The following is a 22,956-nucleotide window of genomic DNA, read 5'->3' as shown; positions in this document are numbered from 1 at the left end:
TTGTTATTTGACTGACTAAAGACTACATTGCATGTGGGTAAATCACAACAGTCTGCCTGGTGGTCTGTTGCTTAACAAAGAGTATGGTTAGAGGTTGTTAGAATAAAGAGGCATTGTTAGTATGGAAGAACCAAAGCATGATTTGATTTGACCAAACATTCAATTCCATGTGAGTCACAATCACAATCCATCAATCAATCCGTCTCTGTGTTTTATTCTGCTACATTTCTAAGACTCGGTACATGTTAATGCACAGCAGCAGCCGCTCCATATACTAACAGTGCCAAAAGTGCTACAATATTGGGGGTCCTGGTGTCTTTGTACGTATGTTTGTCAGTATGTACATGAACCTCGACAAGTAGTTCATGTCATTGCGTTAATGTCACCAAGACAAACATTTGTGCATTTATTGAACTTAGCGAACAAGGCGGTTTTGATTTTGATCTGTTAGGTACAATACAAACACAAACATAAATCCAAACCTCATTCTTTGCCCATTTCCTTATTTAACTCCAAAGCATCAAGTTTTTCTTATTTCTTGAAGGGAATTCTGATTGCGACCTTACCACAGAGTTTTCTGTCTTGATGGATTTGACGTGCAGGTAGTCCTCCATGCCTCTGGGGGAGCTGCTGTCTGACATCTTGTCTTCCCTCTGGATCCTCTCCCTGGGACCCGTCTCGTTCTCGCCGTTCTCCCTGGGCGCCGGCGGCCTGGGCGGCAGGTCGTTGCGCTGCTTCTTGGTGACGTGGGCGTCCGGTCCGTGGACGGTCTTCACGTGCTTCCTGAGAGAGCTGGGGTCTGTGTAGCGCTTGGTGCAGCCGGGGATCTTACATACGTAGGGTTTCTGCAGAGGCAAATGAACAAATGGATGAGCTGTGCAAGTTTATTGATATGTGTAAATGTTATACAAACAATCCTCTTTTTAGTTATAAGTTATCTTTAAAGCTGCACTAGGCAAGATTTTCATGCCAAAATACACCGGTCTTATCAGCCTAAATTATACAGCAACGAATGAGCGCTACATACAAAGAAAGCTGGATTCACCAATGATGGCTGAACCATCATCTCCAACCCCAGCAGACACTAAGTAGAAGACACTTAGGTCCGAGGAGTTTTCTGATGTCACGTTACATGATTTCTGGGTGTTGAAGTCAATCAAAATTTGAAATGTTACCTCTCACTGCCATGTGGGACGGCAAACGTGCCTAGTGCAGGTTTTAGGTCAGCTTAAACAGCTTGCTTTATTGAGATACGTGTGTGTGCATATGTGCCTGCATACAGGTATGTGTAGGTGTGTGTGTGTGTGTGTGTGTGTGGCTTCAGTGCCTCGGTGTGTGCGTGGGATGTTGCCGTCACGGTGAATTCCCACACCCGGTCCCACTGATGGATAGGCAGTGAGGCTTCTGAAACGCTTCCAGGTTTCATTTTCTATTCAGCGTCTGCAGGTGGTCCCACTCGGCGGGGGGGTGAGCATGATTCGCCCTAATGCATTGTGGGCCGCCGCGCTCATTAGATCTACACCTCATTATTTACTCACGAGCGTGTGCAGACACACAAGGGTACTGAAGTAACACACACAATTACTCCACACGTACTGTACATACACATTCGCACAATATGCACACAGACACCTGTATGGAGGCGCACACATGCTGGAAACAGGACAGGAATTACTTTCATGCAACAATCCCCCTGTGCAACCTGAGACTGTAAACAGAAACCGTCTCGACACTAAGGAAATTTGGGACACGGTGCTCCGCAGACAAAGGCAAACCCCCGTCACTTTCCTCGCCGCCGCAATTTTTCAGCTCGGCCACTTCAATCGCGAAACCTCGTGCAGATTCCTGCTCCGAGAAAGTCTAAGAGAATTTCTTATGGAGCTCTATAAGGGAGTCTGTCTGAAGTCTTGGGCGAGCAGGGACGGCGGTGGAGTGCAGCGTTGGTGGAGGAGGAGGGAGGGCGACGATTGCGAAAGCCTGGCGTACCTCGTTGGAGTGCGTCCGGTTCTGGTGTTTGGCCCGGTCCGAGGCGTTGGAGAAGGCTTTGTTGCATCCTTCGTGCTCGCAGACGTACGGCTTCTCCCCCGTGTGCGAGCGCAAGTGGGTTTTGAGATTCTCCAGACGTGAGTAGGCCTTGGAGCAGCCTTCAAACTGCAGGGAGAAAACAGAGGCGACGTTAGTCCGCTGCGGCTTCTGACTGGAACCGTTTCAACATCTATTATCACAATTCCCTTGCAAACATTCATTTTTCATCATTCGAAACTTCATTACTACTTGGTCTTACTGTTATTTGTTAAATACCAATAAACAATAATATGTTCCTTTTAGGTTTTGAGGTGAGTGTTGTTCTCATATCTAAGTGTTGTGTACATTTAAAGGCAGTAGAGACATTCACGTATAATTTGGATTGACTGTTAAGCTGCTAAGTACATCAGATGTTCAAAAAATAAATTAAAAACAGGTTCTTTTAATGCTCTCCTACGTCACCATCAACCCCCCCCACTCTCCTCTCTGGTTATATCAAACACAGTCCAGTGGGGGTGTTTCAGCACAGCCTTGATCTGACATCGAGAGCTGAATTCATTCTGAGAGCCCAAGATGTTGCTCAGTTATTCCTTATCCATTCCCTAAACCCGCCCTCATGTTTTTCTCACTCTTATCCCAATACTAATATGAAGAATCTTGAACTGGCCAAATGGAAGTAGGATGATCGTTCAAAAAACCATTAAAAACAGACATACAGGTCTTCATCTGAAGGGTCAGTTGGATGTCAAGGTTCCCTAGTGGTTAGAGAGACTGTCCCATAACCAAAAGGTCTTGACTGCAAGAGCAAACGTATCCAACAACAGTGTGTCAGCAGCTGTTCTGAATGGCCAAACTCTTTGCGGAAAGTCTTTACGCCAACTTTCAAAGGATTTGCATGACCTCGCCTACAAGTAAATATTATATGGGCAAAATAATGACATTTACATATAATGTACTCATGCATGACCATGACAGATGCAAAGAGGCTTTATTTTATGACCACTGCTTCCAATCCTTGTGCGCAGTTAGTGAATAGCATGGCATTCTGATGATTAATTTGGTGATATAGCGCACAATCGTCCCAGTGCAAACCATTAGTGAATATGGGCCTGAATCTCTACCTGCTTGTATGTAAAAGGTCACTTTAGACAAGAGGATCGGCTTAATTCCTGAAATCAAAGTATTTTGGAATCCTCCTCTGATCTGTTTGGTCGGAGACTGATGATTTGAGGGCCGCATTGTGAGCTTATCATTGGTCGAGGAGAAGCAAATACTCAGAGGTTTTCATTAGGGCTTCCTTAACAGCTAAAGCCATACGGCGGGTCTTAATAAGGACCCAGGGCACGTTCTCTCCTTTAAAGTCACAGATGTAGTCCACAGCATACTTCTCATAAGGAGGTGAAGAGTTTCGTTCCAAAATGAGGCCTAAACCATTGGATAAAAAGTGGCAACTACTTTTGCAATATGACTGAAAATTTAAACAAATTATGGAATAGAAAGTAAGTAACTTCAGTACCAAGTGATGACATTTTTACACGTCTTCTGTATTTTTTAGAGATACTGAATGATGACACAAGTCAGGATTTTTTTCCTCCCCAAAATGGATATAGAGCATTTTGGAAGAGAACTTTTCAACTGCAATCTCAACGGGAATTAAAATACCAGTACTAAGAAAGTGAAAGAATCGGCCTGGCAATATTTTTATATTTATTGATATTTCACTTATAACACTGCAGATCAGATGGTTGCTGTAAGATTTATGTTTATGTGTAATGGGCAATGAGTACAAGAAGCAAGAAAACTCCTATCTTGCCATCCCAAGGGGTAGCGTGTGTGTGTGTGTGTGTGTGTGTGTGTGTGTGTGTGTGAGAGAGAGAGAGATGTATATGTCCATGTTGCAGGCCTGCACTTACATGTGTGAGTATGTGTGGATTTATGTACGTGTGTGTGTGTGTGTGCATGTGTGGATGTATGGGCACGTGTACAGTGTTTAGAGCGTGTGAGCGCCCGTCGGGGCCCGCCGTGGCCATCCGTTACCCACCGTGCACTTGTGTGGTTTCTCCCCTGTGTGCCGGCGCATGTGAACCACCAGCATGTACTGCGCTTTGAAGGGCTTCTGCTCCCGCGAACACTCCTCCCAGCGGCACACAAACTCCTTCTTCTCTCCGTGGATGTGGTCATTATTGATGTGCTGTGGACGCACACGCACACACACACACACACACACACACACAACACACACACAGAATTGAATGTCTTTCTAGAGGAAGGTTGCCAGTAAGAGGCTCTCATGTTGTACTTGTTCAAGCTGCACTAGGGTTTTTATGAAGATTTTTATGCAAAAATACACCCGTCTTTTCAGGCCAAATCACAATGGGAGGCTGCAACAGTCGAGAGCGCCCCATCTCTACTAATTGAGGCCGCGTAGACTCTGCCTGTTTGCCCAAATTCTGGTGTTCAGTGAGGTCACGTCTCCACCCACAGGAGGTGATGAATCAAAACTTAAGAATGAAACACAAACTGTCTCCTAAACAGCAGTGAGCAGCGCTCCGTCCAGAGAAAACTGGACTCACCAACGTTATTTTTTTATCTCGATTCGGTGATCAGAACGCCCCCCAAAAAAGAAAACACTCATGGCCAAAATGTCTAAAGGCAGATTTAAGACATACGCTATATGACCTAGTGTTTTAAATACTGCAAAAAACTGGACTCCCACTAGAAACACTAAGAAAACAAAGCCGTTGCAGCGAGCGACGGCCTGTCTTATCAAAGAAATCAGCGGTAATGCCATCAATCAGAGTTTGCTGTTTACTCTCCTCATGCCAGACAAGAAAGAGGAAGGGAGATGTGATTGCTCTCTTGGTATGTAACAATTTTGAGTGTGTGTGTGTGTGTGTGTGTGTGTGTGTGTGCATGTGTGTGTTTGTAAGCCTGCAGTCTTTGATAAACGAATTCCGCCTCTTTCATGAAAGAATCCACCGGTCGACACAATTAAGGTCAAATCAATCGTCTGTCAGAAGGCCTGGTCCTGGCTCTGTTTGTATATACGTCTGGGGTGGAGCGCCTTAATTTGATGGAATTGCAGCCGTCTCAAGCCTCTCTCCAAAGATTGATGTGGTGTCCCGCGGTCTTGGCCCCGAGGCCTTTAGATTTGAGCAGGTAGCAGTGCACTTTCAAGCGTTTCCTCATTAGCGGCGGTAGTGTTTTGAATGCGCATGAGGACTGTGTCGCGGCAAACTGTGGCGGGATTAACCAAACGTTACTGTTTCCCGGGGTCTCTTAAGTACTTTTATTTTGTAGTACTTCACCTTACAACGGCTGTATTCTAGTGTACAAGCTATCTGTGTTATCACAAGTTTTAAAGCTGTATGAGGCAAGATTTTTATGTAAAAATACAACAGTCTCATCAGCCTAAATCACAAAGTGGGGTTGCAGTACAGAAGAGCGTCCCATCCCCACTAATTCAGACACTGTAGATTTGCTCTATTAGCCCCACATTAAATTCTGGTGTCAGGTAAGGTCTCCTCTCCGCACAGACAGTTGCTTAGTGACCCAAATGTTAATACAGATTTATCACATGAGTAAGTGAGTAAGTGTAAACCCATGTAAATGTCTTTCCAAGAAACTTCATGTCCTCATCTCCCATGTCTTTCTCCTCTAGCTGCTTTTTACCTCTCTAATTTCCCTATTCCCTATTCTTAACACTTTCTGATCTCTTCCCTATTGCATGTATTCATTCTAAGGTTGCAGGAATATTGTCAAGGTGACTTTGACCTTTGACCTCTTTACTATTGGCTGCTTGTAATGTTGATCTACGAATTCCAGCTTTCAAGTTGCTCCGGATAAAAGCGTCAGTTAACTGCTTAAAATGAGCCATGTGAAAGTGCGGAGGTGTACTCTGAGGCACACACACACACACACACACACACACACACACACACACACACGTGGCATGCGGTGACAAGAGCCGTCATTGTGGCAGAGGAGAGCCGGCCAGCACTGCCTTGTTATTTTGCCCTCACGCTAATCAAAGCTGAATCACACACCGCTGGTTTAACATGCTCTCATATTTAAAGAAGTCACGTTTCTCATTGCCTTTAACCCAAAAAACTTTGTGCTAAGATCATTCATTCTGTTATTCAAATGTTAAAGTTAAAGGACTAAGGTGATCTTTAAGATTGAGTATTGAAAAATGTCAGCACTGTATCGATTTTAAGGCATCGCAGGCTATCAAAAAGCTTCCAGATGTTGGATTCTTAAAATACAGAATTGGAGTTTCTTCTGTTTTTTTCTGGGAATTTGTACTCAGGAAATCAACTGTGTGGTCTAGTCTTGACCAATCGTCTCCCCCATGGTCTTATTTGTTTATAGAAACTGTACCAAAGTATCACAATTAATTTGACAATGAAATACTGATGTTTAAAAATGCTACACACAGCTCCTTTAAACTTAGTTCATACTGACTCAATAAATTGTCACGGAGGCGACTTGGTGTGCGTGGGACTTTCTTCTTCTGTATCTTTTTAGACAGAAAGAGGAGTCTGAATGACAGACAGCAGCCCCCAGCCTCCCAACCCGCACTAATCCCCCCCCACCCCGTTCCCACCCCATTCCCACCCCTCTCTCTCTGTCTTTCTCTCTTTCTCTTTGCTTCACTGGAAGTGTGGAATGCCGAAGACCCGTTTCACCAAGACTCTGCTTGTTGTGATGGGAAGCTCTGCACAGCCTGAACTGGCAAAGCCCATAATTGATAACTATTTGCTGTGCTGGCGTGTGGAGTTAAGATCGTCAAGCGGAGGACGGGATCCTCCGAACGCGGCTAGAAAGACGATTATCGCTGTTGTCGGACAAAAATAAAACATGTTTCTGCAAGAATTACGTTTTTTTTTTACGTTTCCTCACTGACGCTCATGTTCCTTTGAAGTTGCACAATAGGGTTTTCACGGGCTCACGGATCATGAAACTCTCTCAACACATACATGACCCATATAAACTTTGAATTCAAGTATGAAAAACGCCAATATTGACAGAAATTACTCTTGCTGCAAGTGTCTTACCCAGCCGAAAATAGTTTGACAAAAAGTTTTCTTTGCAAGCTGCTGGTTTGCTTTTGCCACCGTCACCGAAAATCTCATACACACATACACAAAAGTACCCCACTTCACCTCCACACACACACACACACACACACACACACACACTTACATGAACCAGCTGGTCCTGTGTGTCGTACTCCTTGGTGCAGCCCTCCCAGTGGCAGTTGGTCTCATACACCGCCTCCGGCTCCTGCTTGCAGTCGTCCCGGTCCACATCCTCCTTCAAGTCCATCATGCTACCAAGATGGTCCTGTGGAGAGCCAAGACCCAAACATTAGGGAAATAAATATCAGTCATAAATATCAGTGTAGTAAGTTAAATTAAGTTAAATTGATTTCTTGACCCTGCAGACATGCATTTGGATTTGGATTTGGATCTATCTCTTTCATAGTTATGGCTAAAAAACGATGATTGTCTAATGGCAGAAATCACCGAAATCACAGATTTGGATCACCACCAAAATCTACTCAATTGTTCCTTGGCCCAAAGCCGATCTGTCCACCAAACTTCATGGAAATCTGTTCATAAGTTTTTGAGATATTCTACTGACAGACAGACAAACTAACTAACAGGGACAAAAACATAACCTCCACCAAATGCTGTGTCATATGTCAAATTGCAACTATTTCCAGAAAGTGAACTAGAGAAAACCTCAAAATGAGATGAAACCGAATTGATTTTCTCATTGACTCCCATTCATTTTCTTTTGTTGATGCTCACATTCAGCTATTTCTTCACGTGTTCTTAACTGGATTGAACACCAGAGAAGAAGAGACAGACGAGTCCATCATGCTGAGCTGAAGTTACAGGGACTGGAATCAGATTTATTATGGTCATCCTCCCACTTGTGAGTCACGAGGCTTCTGTTTACAAGCCCTGATCGACTTCTAATTAGACTGTGTGAACCTAAACAAACCAAACACAAAACTCCAACAGAGTAAACTTTTCAACTACGATTCAGACCAAAGAAAACGATCTCTAAGTGTGATCACACCCCGAGTCAGATTCCAGGTTCATGAAACATTTCCAACAGGTGGGGGGACCGTCACCGGCTGTCAACACTTGTAGTAAAAAAAAAGTTCCATAACAGAGACCTTTGCTCTACTAAAACCACAATGCACTGCAAAACTCCAGCGGTGTGTTTTCTCTCCTGCCAGTAAGAAATAAACACACACAAACACACACACACACACACACACACACACACACACACACACACACACAGATGCATTGTCTGAGACACAAGCTGATCCCGGTCTCTTATGTTGACATGTAGCCTGTCCCACCCGGCTTTCAGTGTACCCACACAGACAAAGACACACACACTCACACACACACACACACACACACACACACACACAACGTGCTGACTACAGCATGTTTGTCTCTGCCCCACGCACGCTATCTTCATCAATTCTGGTGGCCCCAAGACGACTGCGCACACCGCCGTCCCCATGCATCAAGCCCAAACCTGCCTCGCTATCGGAGAGGAGCCGCAAATTTGTCAAAAGACAGAGAACGAGGCGAGAGAGAGAGAGAGAGAGAGAGAAAGAGAGAGAGAGAGAGAGAGAGAAAGGGAAAGGGGGGGGGGAAAGGCTCCTCAGATGACAATAACGGCCAGCCAATATTTCATGAAAATGAAGTGCTCTGGCACAGTTTACAGTGGCCAGGGAGAGAGAGGGAGAGAGGGGAGAGGGGGGACCAAACGAATGGATGCAAAGCTCTTATCATGTAGAGTTTTTCTTTCTCCGAGACGCACTTTAGAAGGGGGTCATGGGAGTCTGCGGCTCCCTGGGGCCGCGAGCCACGCCATTGATCAGGACAGAGGGGTTGGGAAGGAGTGCGATAGGAGCAAGATACAGAACAGCTGATGTTTTATTAATTATACAGTGATCTTTCTTTTTTTTATTTTATTTTAAGTGTTCATTTCGATAAACGTATAAATCCATTTCGGAAAAAAAATAATTATCTTATTTCTAAAATGATTCAACCTTTAAAAGTCTTATTTTGTCAACTAAGGTCTCAAGTTACCTTCCATCCTTGTAAAAGTGATGTAATTTTTCGCTATGAGTCATTTTCTTAAGAGTCAAATGGTGTTTCTGTCTTTTTCAAACAAAACTGCACGTAACTTCTGGGAGATTTTATCAAATGTTCAGACTGACATAGTAAATAATTTGGGACACCATCCCGTAATTGAGAGCTCACAGGTTTGACCCCGAAACAGTCAACGTGTGTCCATCAACTCCCATAAATCCTCTCAAATGTGACTCTGACGCCCTATCCGCTCACACGTTGAAAATCACCCATAAAATGTAAATGTAAATGTGTAAAACTGTAGTTTACCATCCTGAATCTGTCCCGCATTGCTGCATTTTCTTTCTCAAATGCAGTAAAGTAGAATTAAAATAAACTACTGATCACCTCCCGATGTTTTACCATATGCATAATTCGCCCAGTATGGGTACAAAACAGTAGTGATGAAATGGAAAAATCCTATGCATCTGGCCTCAATAAGCTCCTCTTTATCCAATTTGCCGAAGATGATGTTAGTACTGAGTTGCTTTTAAGAATCGCAGTGAAACATTTTTGATCTTTGATGTGGGTGATTCAGTGTTTTTTCTTTTTTTCTTTTTTTGTCTTACCGGTGAACAAGGAGATACCGGCCTCAGTCCCTCTGCTTCCATCTTAACCTTTGACCTTTTGGTGATCATGGGGTCAACTGTGCTGCTGACTGCTGAGTCACCACTGGGGATCTGGGGAGAGGAGAGGAGAGGAAAGAGAGAAGAGGAGAGAGAGAGAGATTCAGTCATGGTAAAATAACAATTTAAATCTATTCTGTGACATCCAAGTACTTAGATGATCTGGTGTCTCAGTACCTGTAATGCACTTGTGACCTGCAACACGCACAGCTTGTCACATCTCTATCTGCCCACTATCTTGTCTCATTTCACTGTATCCATCACAAAAAGGCAGCGGTGGCCTAGAGGTTCACAAAGCGGGTTTGTGACAGGAACGGCACAAATCCGAATCCCCAGACAAATCAGAGTGGAAAATAATGCGAAATCCTGTCCTTTCATGAAAACAACTAACACCCCAACTGCTCCAGTGGAGCTGCTCAGTGTTCAATAGAAGACTGTGGCTGCACTGGGCAGCTAAATCTCCATCTCCACAAGTCATTTAGTCTATTATTGAATCCTAAAATCGTAATTTTCTTAAAACAAGTGAATAAGGCCAGTGGCGTTAGATAATTTCACTTGTTCCCAATGCAAATCAACTTTTTTCAAGAATTTAGTAGAATCAAGAGTCATTTTCTTGACAGCAGTGCAGTGATCTGCCTTATTCTGACACTCATTTCTAGAAAACTCCTGAAACAAGTGAAGCTGCATTGGAAACAAGTGGAGTTATCTCTCCTCACTGCAGAATGTTTCTCTTGGTTTAAGATAAATCAGATTTGAAGGCTGAATATGAGACTAAATGACTTGTTAAGATGGAGGTTTTTTCGCAGTGCAAGGTGTGAATGAGTGTAACTCCATGAGTGTGAAGCGGGACAGTGCTGGAACACAGCATGCACGCTCAGCAAACCTTCCCCGGATAAATAAAGGTTTAAAAAAAAATAAATAAATAAATAAAAAGACTCTGGACAGGAGACTTCCCACGCTCCTTAAAAACAAAAAGAAAAGGCTCACTCACCCTTTGTGCTTCACTGTTTGCTGATGAAGTCAGTATGTGGCATTGTAATTGGTTCCTGTGTAGCAGTAATGCTGACTCTGATTGCGCAGAGCCGCAAATATTCCTCCTGGTCAAAGGAGGAAGAATCCGGCTTGTCCCTCGTGTCCCTACGCTGCAAAAACTGTCCCTGCTAACAAGTCATTTACTCCAGCGTTAAAATTATACTTCTCTTCAACCGAGTGAAGAAATATGACAGTAAGGGAGACAGAAATTCAAATCTTTCCAATCCGGTTTCTAGAATTCTTCTGAAATAAGTGACAAAATCTTGAAATTAGGAAGATCACTCCACTTATTTCAAGATAAATTCCTGGAACGAGTTGATTTGCACTGGAAGTAAGATTAAATGACTTGTTAAAATGTACAGTTTTAACACTGTAGGGACAAACTGGGTCAAGCTGGATCCCCCCTGCCTCTGCACCCGTTGACCTTTTGCACACATTTGTGTTCCAGGGCTCAATAAGAGATTAAATTACTAGCTAAGATGTTTTTCTTGTATTGTAGTGTTTATCATGGAATAAGAGAGAAAAACCGCGCGTTGGGACTGCGTGGGTTGAGGCAAATGACGGGTCTCCCTGCGAGCCTGTCTCCCCCACTAAGAGTTTACCTCAGAGGGGACGTTGCACTGTGATTGCGAGTGCGGAGGCAGACGCCGCAAATCATAACAGACGTGCGCTGCGGCCGAGGGAAGGGGGTGATAATACTGACATCAAACGGAGTGATGGCAAACAAAATCTGCTGCGAGAACAAACAATTGAAGAATTGCAGCGGCGAAATGTCAGGTTCTGCTAAATGGTTGTTTCAGGATTTGCCAACGCAAAAAAATACCTGGAAAGAAACAGAGGGAATTTCCTTAGGCCAGAATCTAGGCCAAAGTCTTTCAAATGACAAAGGGAGGATTGAATCATCCCAAGAGCGTGAAGTATACAAACCCCGAATTATCTGACAGTCTTAGCGGGTTCTCAAACCTACTGAGGAAGCTGAAAAGAAAGTATTTAAAGTCGGTGAAGAAGGTATGGCAGACGCTCCTCTTCGTGTCACCTTCTAGCTGGGTGCCGTGCCAAAAACTGAAAAAACTGGCTTGCAAGAAAATCCATGGAAAACAAGGGAATGGCGGCACTCCAAAAGACTTTTTAACACCAGAAGCCGTATCAAATGACGCCTGTTTTGAAGTTTAGAACTGAAACATCTCCGCTTTCAAAATGTTCCTCCATGAATGTTTCTACACACACTTTCCGTATAAACCAGTGCTGCAAGATTTTCAAAATCATGCAAGAAAATAGTAGTTATAATTATATTTATGCCATTCAGTTGACAGCTTGCTGGCTTTCTTTTAGACCCCCAAAATCCATTGGCCTTTCAACTATTATAAATATGGCAAAACTCACCCTCATTTATATCATATTTTTTATTGATGGCCACATCAGGCTAACACGTTTTGGCATAAGCATTAATGAAAGCATGATGTGGCAATCAAAAACTGTATTTGCCCTATTTGAAGACATTTCATCACTCTTAAAAAGGATGCGTCGTTTGAAGCCATGTTTGTGGGCCATGTTTGTCGGCCATGTTTGTGGGCTATGCCTCTACCTTGGACGGCAGGTCGCTGTTGTGGGCGGAGGTGGGCAGGGTGGTCAGGCCGAGGCCCGGCTGGCGGCTGGAGAAGGTGGGCGAGGGCTGGATGAGGGGCGGGGTGTGGCCGAAGGCGCTCAGCCCGCGCTGCTGGGACAGGAGCTGCTGGTAGGCCATGGGGTTGATGGGGTGGGGGAAGGGGAAGGACGGGCTGCAGGGAGCAGACAAGAGCAAACATGAGGACGGAGATGGAGGCAGTCAGATGACCTCCATTACTGTTCATTTCTTTGGATTAGACGATTATGAGACTCTATGTGACACACTTTATCTGTAAAGCCTGGGAAAATGTCAGCTTACTTTGGTTAAAATCTTAATTAGTGTTAAGTTAGTTGTTTCATTAAAACAAGTGAAAGAATCTGCCAATGGGGTGAGAATGGGGTGTCTTGGGAATTTTCTTGAATCAAAGTGAAATCAAGTGAATCAAAATAATGAATCAAGATTCAAGAAAAATTTTTAAACAAGTTAAATGATCTCACCCCACTGGCAGATTTTTTTCACTTGTTTTGAGAAAAATATGATTTTAAGACTCATTACTAGACAAAATGACTTATTAAGATAGATATTTTTTGTCGTTTATAGTGTTCACAATTTCATTGTGATGTATGGATGTAGAGTGATGTTACGTCATGTCAGTGATAGTTTTCAAATACTAGTAATAGTAGCAAAATTGATTGATTATCAGAAGAGGAATCTGACTTTACTTTGTTTCTGCACTTTATTTTGTCATTTCTAATGTTTCCAGTTAAAAGAATCTAGTTTGAACTCTGTCCTCTCTCCTGTTAGAATCACATGGAAAAGATCACAGCTGACAACTTTGTCTTTTCTAAAAAGAAGGAACTTTTACTCTGAGGACATTTTAAATCAGACACTTCTTACTTTTACTTCAGTAGATTTTTACAGCAGTACTTTGACTTCTACTTAAGTAAAATATCAGCACAGTCACAGTACTTCTACTTGAGCGGGACATTCTAGTACTCCTACAAACATTGAATTTGGGTTTTGCGGTGTGTTTTCAGGACAGTACCTGATCCCGCCGACGGACAGGTGGCCGTAGGAGCTGCTGGCGGCCGAGCTGGAGCGGGAGTTGTTGATGTAGGCCACCAGGGAGTTGGGCGAGGTGCGGATCATGGTCTGCAGGTCGATGCTGGCGTCCGACAGCGGGGAGATGGACAGCGCCCGCTTCCTGCTCAGCCTGGGGGTCAGTCTGGGGCTGGAGAACCGGGACACTGCGGGACACACACAGGGACACGGGTAAGGAAAAGTGGATCTGACTATACATGCATTTGTATTGTGTATATTTACTTTTCCAGAATAACATATGGATAAGCAAAAGAGCATTTACTGTGTAGTTAAAGGGAAACTCCTCTAACACTGTTATCAGTCTGTGATGTTCAATATGATGAAGTGTTGCTATTTACCGGCTTTCCCTCAACCTGCCTCGTCTACTTCTATGGCAGTTAGTGATTTCCTACGTTTCCCAGAATGCCTTTCGACAACCCCCAGAGTTTTCTACATTTAGGTGGAGACAGTTTTTTCCAGTTTTTCCAAAGTGGTAATCTGCAAAATCCTCATTTTAAAGTTTAGTCTCCATCTTTGTTGTTCAGTGCTCATTGCTGTGGTGTTTCTGCACTGCACTTCCCAGAGATCACCTGTCAATCAAACAATGTGGGCGGAGCTTGGATTTTCTGTCGATGAAGTGCCTATGAAGTGCTTATGTGACATCTTACAATATTAAACGGGATCAATATATCTCTGCTGTTGGGCAAAATTGGGTAATTAAAGTGTGTTTTTTCTGAATGACACATGACCCTTGAGCCATTGAAACCTGTTAAAACCCAGTGTATAGTTTCAAAATATCTTGGCCGTCAACCAGAAAACAAGCGCTGTCTTCTTCACCTTCATGAAAAAACTTTTTACAGATACATGGTTTCCATCCGACAGCGGTGATATATGCTCTACATCCTCCTTCCTGACCCCAAACCCCTTCTCTTCAGATCCTGTGATCCAAAGCCAAGACAGCAGCACCCCCCCCACCCCCACCCCCCTCCATCCACTCACCAGCGGGACTCTAAATATTTGCAATCTAAAAGAATGATTCCCCACTGCAGAAATCTATCGAGTCACTCCTCGCCTCATCATTTTGTTGTTTTCCCCGTCCCGTTGCCTGCGCTATTTCGGGAGCGGGGCGTTGAGCGGCGGGGAGAGAGGGAGTTAGAAAGCCCTAACGGTTCGCTCCGCTCCAGCCCGGGACCGGCGTGATTGATGCTGGCGCAGCCTCCCCACGACACTCAAACCCCATGGATATAGAACAACCCTATCAATAAGTGCTCAAGATTGATTCACGGCTAATACAGTAAACAATTTGTACACGGTGATGGAAAGCGAGCCTGGCAGAGGATATTGTGCGGCGGAGATAAACTTGTCTCTCGGAGGCGCTGCGGCACAAACAGCAGCCTCCGCTCCGCTGACGTCTCAGAGAAAGGGAGTGAAATTTACAAACGACTGACCTGGAACTGCTTGAAATCCGTCCCGGTGACACAAATTTTGAACAGAAGCGGGGTCAAGAATTGGGGTTTTTGTTTTAGCGGTCGAATCAAGCGGGAAAAACCAGGTTTGATCCCGGGAAAACCGAGTAATTCCACGTTTTAAACTTTGCTTTTGGTTAGAGAGAGCAACTGGAAAGGCCGGGTTCAAGCCGCCATGTTGGCTGCTGAAGTGTCCTTGAGCAAAACACTGTCCACTCTCACATTATAACCAATTTCTCATACTCTATTGCGACAAAAAACCTTATTGCGGTAAGGTTTCCCGAGTTCAGCCTCCACTTTTGGGCCCAAAATGAGTCAACGGAGTTCTGTGGCTCTGACATCTTCCCACATGTGGCGACCCCATTAAGATTCAGACATAACCAATCAATCTTTCCACAATAATTCCCCGTAATTACTTCAGATAAACATCAGAGAGTCTGGGTTGTACTTCACTATGTTAAATGAGGGCAATTTACAGAGAATTGATTTCAACTGCGAGGAAATGTATGCAGAACGATCTGAATCGATCTTGCGCTCGCGGTCTTAAATGTAAATTTGGTTAAGTACCTGAAATCTAAACTCTTCTCCACACAGCAGATGGGTTAAAGACGTTAAAGACGACATATTTTCTGTTCAGTAGTGCAGTGCCAGTCTGGTGTTAAGTGTGAGGTGAGTGGAGACTTGAATTTACTTCATGCAGTTTGATGAAGACCACAGCATGGCCGAAACTGAATTTTATTTTGAAAAAGCCATGAAATAAAGGCTTTTTTTTTAATTTATTTTGGAACTCCTTTTTTCATTAAGCAACAACAGCAAGTTTCCAGCAGTGGGAGAAAAGTATGGGAAATGTGGTATATTATGATTTAAAATAAAACAAGTCTTACTGGTAGAAATTGAGTTTTTACAATTGAAAATGACCAAAAAATGCCTCTAAAAATAAAATCAAGGGTGCAAAAAAATTCCCTCTGAAACAAAAAGTGAATTTCTTCCCTCCATTGTTCAGTGTTTTCCTCAAAGACTCCTCAGCAGGACACATTGACTGTTTTTGGGGTTTGTGCCTGTGACTTTTTCCTTAGAGGCCGGTCTCTCTCTCAACACTCCCTTAGCATTAAGATAATCTTTTCCGATCAATTTGCACAGGAACAATAACACTCCCGCCGTCGAGTTAATTTTTGGGAAACTCAGACCGGGGAGCCAAACCACATCTGGCGCGGATCAAGCTCCAGTTCCTGCCGCAGATCCTCTGAAAAGCGAGCGGCGAATAACGCAGCTTTACTCCAGCGACAGGGAGAAGCGCCGCATAATCTCCCCGGCCTATTAATTCTGCTTTGTTTGCTTTTACTGCTATTCTTAATGGCAAGGGGCTAAAAGGTTGTTTCTAAGTATGTCCTCCAATACAAATCTGTAGCATATGTTATCTGTTCAGAAATTGGTGCTTTGAGACTTGTGTGTGTGTGTGGTGTGTGTGTGTGTGTGTGTGTGTGTGTGTGTGTGTGGGGAGGGCATCTTGGGAGATTTAGTCCAGGACATATGGAATTTGAATGATGATATAACAAATCCACGGAAGAGAAAAACATCAACCCTCATTTCTCGGGGGATATCGCTGCTATGGGAGGTTTATTACGTTCCCCATGAGCGGAAGACATTACCGTTGAGTGTGTGTGTGTGTGTGTGTGTGTGGTGGTGATGGTGGTGGTGGTGGGGGGGGTGTGTTGCTGTGGCGTAGGATGCTAATTTGGACATTTAACTAGCTCCTAACAGGAGATGTTCCTTGGGATGAAGGGTTGGGTGGGGGGGGGGGTTTGGGGTGGGGGGGGGTTTGGAGGGGGGTGGGGGTGGGGGTGGGGGTGGGGGGGGATCAGGTGTGTGTGCGTGGCGTTATCGCAGAACACGGTGGCTTGACTTGAGCGGGACGAGCCATTCACAAATGGCAGCCTTATTCATCTCTGTTACTTCCCCTCACCTCTGGGGAGATGTGTTTATTAATGTGCCACTTCCCCTGATAAATGGACGAATGGAAAAGCCCCGGCCCGACTCGCTCGCTGCAACCCCCCTCCCCCCCTCAAACTCCCCCTCCGCCCCCCTCAAACCCCCCCCTCCGCCCCCCTCAAACCCCCCCTCCGCTGTGATTTATATCAGTAGCCGCCACTGGGAGGGCTGGATGAGAGAGAGAGGGAGAGAGAGAGAGAGAGAGAGAGAGTGTGTGTCTGTGTGTGTGGAGGTGGAAGTGGAGTGGAGTACTTTTGGGTGTGAATGTGTGTGTGTTTGGAGTTGGGGTCAGGTACTTTTGTGTGTGTGTGTTTGAGAGAGAGAGTGTGTGTATAGGTGGAGTGCTTTTGTGTGTGAATGAATGTGTTTGTGTGTGTGTGTCTCAGTGTCTGTGCATGTGGATGTGTGGATGCGGGGTGGGGGTACTCATGTGTGTGAGTGTGTGTGAATGTGGATGGAGGTGGCTTGAGTGTGTGTGTGTGTGTGTGTGTGTGTGTGTGTGTGTCCAAACTAGCCAATGACTGCTGGTTTCCCTGAGGCTCTTGGTTCCACTGTGGTTTGTTTGTATCTGGACTGTTTATAACCAGACGGTTGCCGGTTCAAATGCCAGACCAGCTGGGAAAAATGTAGAAAGTGAATCAGAAATACTCGGCTTTCATTCAATATCTGCCATCGGTTTGCTCTTGAGCAAGGCACTTCATCTGCAACTGCTGGTGTTAAAGGAAAACCACACTACTGTGTCCTGAGTGACTGAACGCACATAGTGATTGAATCCTGAATGTATATTTGTGGAATGCAACACAGTCTTAAATAGCTTTTGTGTTTTGTGAAATGAACACAAACTCTGACATGCAGATTAGGTGTAATCCTGACACAAATAATGTTGAAATTGCATTTCTCCATCATGAAAGGATGATGGGACAATTGGACATAACATTTTCACCTGTTCCTTAGCTCATGGTAAAGTTTATGCAAGGAAAACAACTTTGGTGAAGGTTGGGGTTGAGGCAACAAAAATGACAACTTCCCTCACAGTATTAAACTCCTCCATGAGTTGGGAAATGAACCCAGGACAGCGGAGATGAAGGTACGTTTGTCGCTCACGCCCCATCCACACCCCTTCACTTTCCACCGTGCAATTTCAGTGTCAAACTACCTCCTGTTTCCAGTCGTGTCTCCTCTCTGCCTGTAATCCTTTGCGTTGTGGGGAAACGTATTGCTCTCTCTTCGCGTGCATGGAGCTCGTTATTTGCATTTAAAGCCTTCGTACTCATTTCACAAAATCTCACGCGACCAGGCTGTGGATTGACATGTATAGTCTGCTGCCTGCTGCGTGTCTTTGTTGTCCCAGTACCATGTGTGCCAGCATGTACTTGCGTTGCCGTGTCAGTTATCAGTATGTCTTTGCAACAATGGCACAAACTCAAATTTCCAGACATTCACTGCACTTGGCGAATGCAATTTTTCTTATTCTATGTGAAAACAGTGTTCAGATGCAGAGTGGCTTCGCTGCTCGCTCTCGGCACTTCTCACAGCCACATCCAACAGTTTCGGCGAATAACTTAACAATGACATTTTGGCTAGACAAAACCAAACGTGCTTTCCATTTGTTTTGGCCGCAGCGCCTGCACAGTGTACGGGACGGCTGGAAAGTAAGTTATGACAGCTTTAGTGTGCCTGGCTGGCCGGCTGGCTTCATGCTTTTGGCAGCCTGCCGTCCTTCTCAGCAGCGCAAGTGGAGCCTTGGCCCCCGACACCACAACACAGCGGGCCCATTCACAACGCTCCGCTCTGTCTGGAAGTGCTGCAGCGAAACCCACAGCCTGCGGCGGGAGGAAAGGGTCCACCACCCCCCTCAACCCCCCCACCTCCACCCCTATCCCCCTCAAAACAGTGAAAAGCCACGCTGACCAGTATTTCGACCATGCATGTAGACCATGGTAAGATGCAAACTTTTCCACTGACCACAATGCCTAATGGATTGCAAAAAAATCCACCAGATATTTTCAGGATTACAAGCCAATTTGATTTTTACACTATAAAGGGACTTCCGCAGTTTGGTTGGTTACCTGCAGAAGCGGCTGTCAGAGCAGACTTGAAACTGCATTCACACTGCAGCTCAAAAGTTTCCCAATTCGGATTTTTTCCCCCTCAACTCTGATGTTTTCTAATGAGTATTAACAGTAAAAATCTGCTCAGAATTGCATTTTTTCCACTTCTAATCTGGACCACATCCCGAGGCCTACGACCTGCATCCCGCTTGTATCGAGCGCTCAAATAGTAAAGTAAATCTTACGTCATTGAACTGAAGTTGTCATAATTTTGGTGCCATGGCGACAACATGGAGGACGGCGAGACATAACAAGGGAAAAGGAAGCCAAACGGCAACTTGATTGGTGTTTGGGGAGACGCATCAGTCCAGTCGAAACCTAAAGGCACAGACTGTAACAGAAATGTGTTGACAAGTGGGAGAGGCCTAGGTACAAAAACAGATGTGCCGACTTTTGTTATTGTTACTCTGCACGCATGTCTTTTTGACATCACTGTTAGTTCATATTAGTGTCAGATATGGGTTACACCTTAGAATAGATATAAACAGCCATCCAAGGAAGACCCTGCAGAGTGAACTTAGCCTAACTGCTGGTAGAGTGGACAGAAATTTACCAGCGTTTGACCAGAGACTTTAGGTCCAAGTGGTCAGCCATGTTTCTTTTGGTGTGTGTGTGTGTGTGTATGACTTAAGTCACTTTCAGGGACACACACCAGACTTAAGACCAGTTGATTGGGGATGGCTTGTGCAATCGGGGACAAAAGCCGTGTCCCCAATTGGTAAAAAGCTGATTTTTGGGTCAGTGGTTAAGGTTAGGGTTAAGGTTAGGGTAAGGGTTAGGTTTAGGCAAGTAGTGGTTATGGTTAGGGTTAGGGTAAGTCTCCAGGAAATGAATGTAAGTCTATGTAAATAACCCAAAAGTGACTTAAGTAAGACAAGTAAGTAGAGTGAACTTAGCCTAACTGCTGGTAGAGTGGGCAGGAATTTACCAGTGTTTGGCTGGTGGTTGTGAGGCTGACCAGAGACTTTAGGTCCAAGTGGTCAGCCATGTTTCTTTTGGTGTGTGTGTGTGTGTGTGTGTGTGTGAGAGAGAGAGAGAGAGAGAGAGAGAGAGAGAGAGAGAGAGAGAGAGACAGAGACAGAGACAGGTACACCTTTCACACCAGACTAGTGATCGGGGGTTGAGACTCGGTCAAACTCTGCTCCGCTTGGTTTAAAAGTTCATTGCTTAACCCATGTCAGCAACAACCCATGTTGTCCGCCATGTTGAACGCAGAATGTAAACACGTCCGCTTTTGATGACATCATAAGGCGACAGGCCATAGGACATTCCTGTGTACGAGGCCTGGGTGCGAATTGCCTTTTACATGGGATGGACCTCTATCAGCACACTGTAATATTCACAGATTGTGTGTTTTGAAATGGATAATCTAGATAGAAAGAGAGAAAGAAAGAGAATAAGAGAAAATCAAAGGGAAAGGAACAGATGGACAGACAAATGCACCAACAACTGTTTTAGACAAAAGCGTCTGGACATCCAAGCCTTCCTGCACACTGTTAACTGAAAAGACCCTGTATTGGTGAGTGAATGTAGTGTGTGACAAACATGCAACAACAATTTTACTGTTGTTGCTTGAATTGAAAGTAAGTTTCATGACTCTCGGATCTTTGAAACCCGTTAAAACCCCTTTTGTGTAGTTTAAAAAAAATCTATGGGTGTCAATGAGAAAATTAGCACTCTCATCTTCATTCATGAAAAGCTTTTTTTTTTTTTACAGATGCGTGTTTTTCCTAGTGATGGATGGGAGGAGTCCGCCTTGATGTCTGATTACTGTGCGGGAATCAATCCCCCATTATCTGTCAGTGTGTTTTCTGACAGCCTGCTGAACGGCTGTCAAGATCGGCGTGTAAATGTCCTGAGAGGAGACGCCGGAATAATGAGCCGCACTTATTTTCCTCTCTCTGTACGCCTTATCAGTTATTAGTGGGAGAAGGACGTATGGTAAAAGCGTACGTACAGGGACTGGAGATATAGAGCGCTTTTTCCATTTCTGATATCGATCATGTGAGCTGAGCTTTGCTGTCCTGACCTGGGATTCTTCCTCAGAAGGTCTTGGACTTTAGGAATAAACACCTTGAAGTAGGACAAGGTGTTTCTAGAGGCTGCAGTGGCTGGTACATCCCAAAATTCACCATCCGCTGACACTATTTTACCAGACGCACTGATCTGCTGTCTGTCCGTCTTCGTTCATTTCAATTCATTTTCAATTAGAGCTGTTCCTTGTCCGGACAGGACTGATGACGCTCCGTCTGTCAGATTTCCATCCGTTTTGACTGAACTTTTTCTGGACGAATGGATTAGTCACCGTCCGTTTAGCCAATTAGAGGCGTTCCTATGTTTGTTTTGGAAAAAATAGCGGCAGACACAGACAACAGTCCGACCAAAAAAAGAGATAAAACGGAAAAAGATGGGTAATGATTTTATGGTTTTCCAGCTCAGTTTCTTATTTAATTTATACTGTGGAGTCTGTTTCTCCTTTTTTCTACAAAATAGCTCCGTCATGAGCAAAGCCTTCCTGTTCTTCTGCCTCGCCGCCATGTTGACGCTCCAAAACAAACCAACAGACACAAATCTATCGGTCAATTATTCTGTCCATTTTCTGATGGATCAGTGTGGCCGCCGCCTGAAACCTCCAACAGCTGAATGCCTGTGGTTGGTAGGATTTATTATCAGGGAAAAACTTCAACATGAAAACCCAGCAGTATTTTAGCCTGAAAAGTGTGATGACCGTAACCTCTCCACTCCGGAAAACGATTTAATTTTCCAATTATTTGCCTACCGATATTCGAGTATCAGTGCATCCCTTCAATGTGACTTCAGCGGAGGAGCAGAGAGGGAGCGACAGCATCCGATGGTTTTAAGGTGGCATGTTGTATCACACAACCCCAGATAGACGACGCTCCGCTCTCTGGTATTCATCAAGGGGAGATCCCCTCCGCCATCAGTCTCCCTCGCAGACATGGCTACCCTTTTAAGGTGTCAAGGGAAGCGCGGGATGAAAGTAGGCATTCATTACATTAAATATACCTGCGACCTAATGTACCCCGCCTTCGCGCACACTGTAAATGTCAAGGCAGTACAATAAGTCCTCGTTGTTTATGGAAAAGTGCTGGCAGAGGCTGGAGAGGGAGAAATATTGTGCAGCGCGTGGCCGACACCTGAAGGCCCTCGACCGTTTGAAGTTGTTTGACATGAAAAATGTATACAAGCCTCGTTTTTTTTCTCACACGCCTCGTCTTCTGATCTCGGTTTCATCATCCACCTGCAGCCAATGCCCTGATAGGAATTTCATTCTCCTTAATGAGTGTCAAACCAGCTCAATGGACTGCAGGGTGGCCTAGTGGATAGACAGGCTTCCTTCAACTGGAGGATCTGGATTCAGACCCCCATGCTGGCAAGCATCCTCTCTGCCTTCAGTAAAACACTTATGCCGCGTTACAGAGACGTCTGGGAGTTGTACATTCTGATTTCTTCTGGGACAAATGCAGTGAAACGGCCCTTTAATTCGGCCCGGAATTCTAACTAGGAAGCTCGAGAGGTTTTTGAGATGCAGTTATCTGACTTCACGTCAACATTGTATACCAGTGGTTCCCTCTCAGAAGACTGCTGGTTTTCTATCCCACCAGGTAGTCAATTGCATCACCTGGCATCCCAAGCAGGGCCGGCACCAGGGTTTTGGTGGCCCTAAACAAGAAATTTGTGGCCCCATAACACTAAAAATTGTGCTTGTATAGAGCTCAAACCTGGCTAACCGAAGTGTAATTCAGTTTTATCCGTATTATTCACTATACTTTCTATGCCTGTTCATTATTACGTTCCATATTGAGTTTATTGATAACCTCTGGAGACCTT

At 44.6% G+C, this 22,956-nt stretch overlaps 1 protein-coding gene across 1 annotated transcript in view; it reads right to left on the bottom strand.

Annotated features, from left to right (window-relative positions):
• The window catches only part of LOC139918865 (zinc finger protein GLI2-like), a 33,830-nt gene that overhangs the window by 5,786 nt on the left and 5,088 nt on the right, over nucleotides 1-22,956 (bottom strand). Inside the window, exons 3-9 of the mRNA XM_071908396.2 lie at nucleotides 13,504-13,705; nucleotides 12,438-12,630; nucleotides 9,764-9,874; nucleotides 7,231-7,371; nucleotides 4,067-4,216; nucleotides 1,987-2,151; nucleotides 567-845 (exon numbers count right to left, since the gene is read on the bottom strand). Coding sequence (XP_071764497.2) covers nucleotides 567-845; nucleotides 1,987-2,151; nucleotides 4,067-4,216; nucleotides 7,231-7,371; nucleotides 9,764-9,874; nucleotides 12,438-12,630; nucleotides 13,504-13,705 — 1,241 coding nt within the window. The remainder of the gene's footprint in view (nucleotides 1-566; nucleotides 846-1,986; nucleotides 2,152-4,066; nucleotides 4,217-7,230; nucleotides 7,372-9,763; nucleotides 9,875-12,437; nucleotides 12,631-13,503; nucleotides 13,706-22,956) is intronic.

The sequence above is a fragment of the Centroberyx gerrardi genome, chromosome 21 (assembly GCF_048128805.1).
Source record: "Centroberyx gerrardi isolate f3 chromosome 21, fCenGer3.hap1.cur.20231027, whole genome shotgun sequence".
NCBI lineage: Eukaryota > Metazoa > Chordata > Actinopteri > Beryciformes > Berycidae > Centroberyx > Centroberyx gerrardi.
The sequence above is the reverse complement of the archived record's forward strand: the minus strand, read 5'-3'. Positions and strand labels throughout refer to the sequence as shown.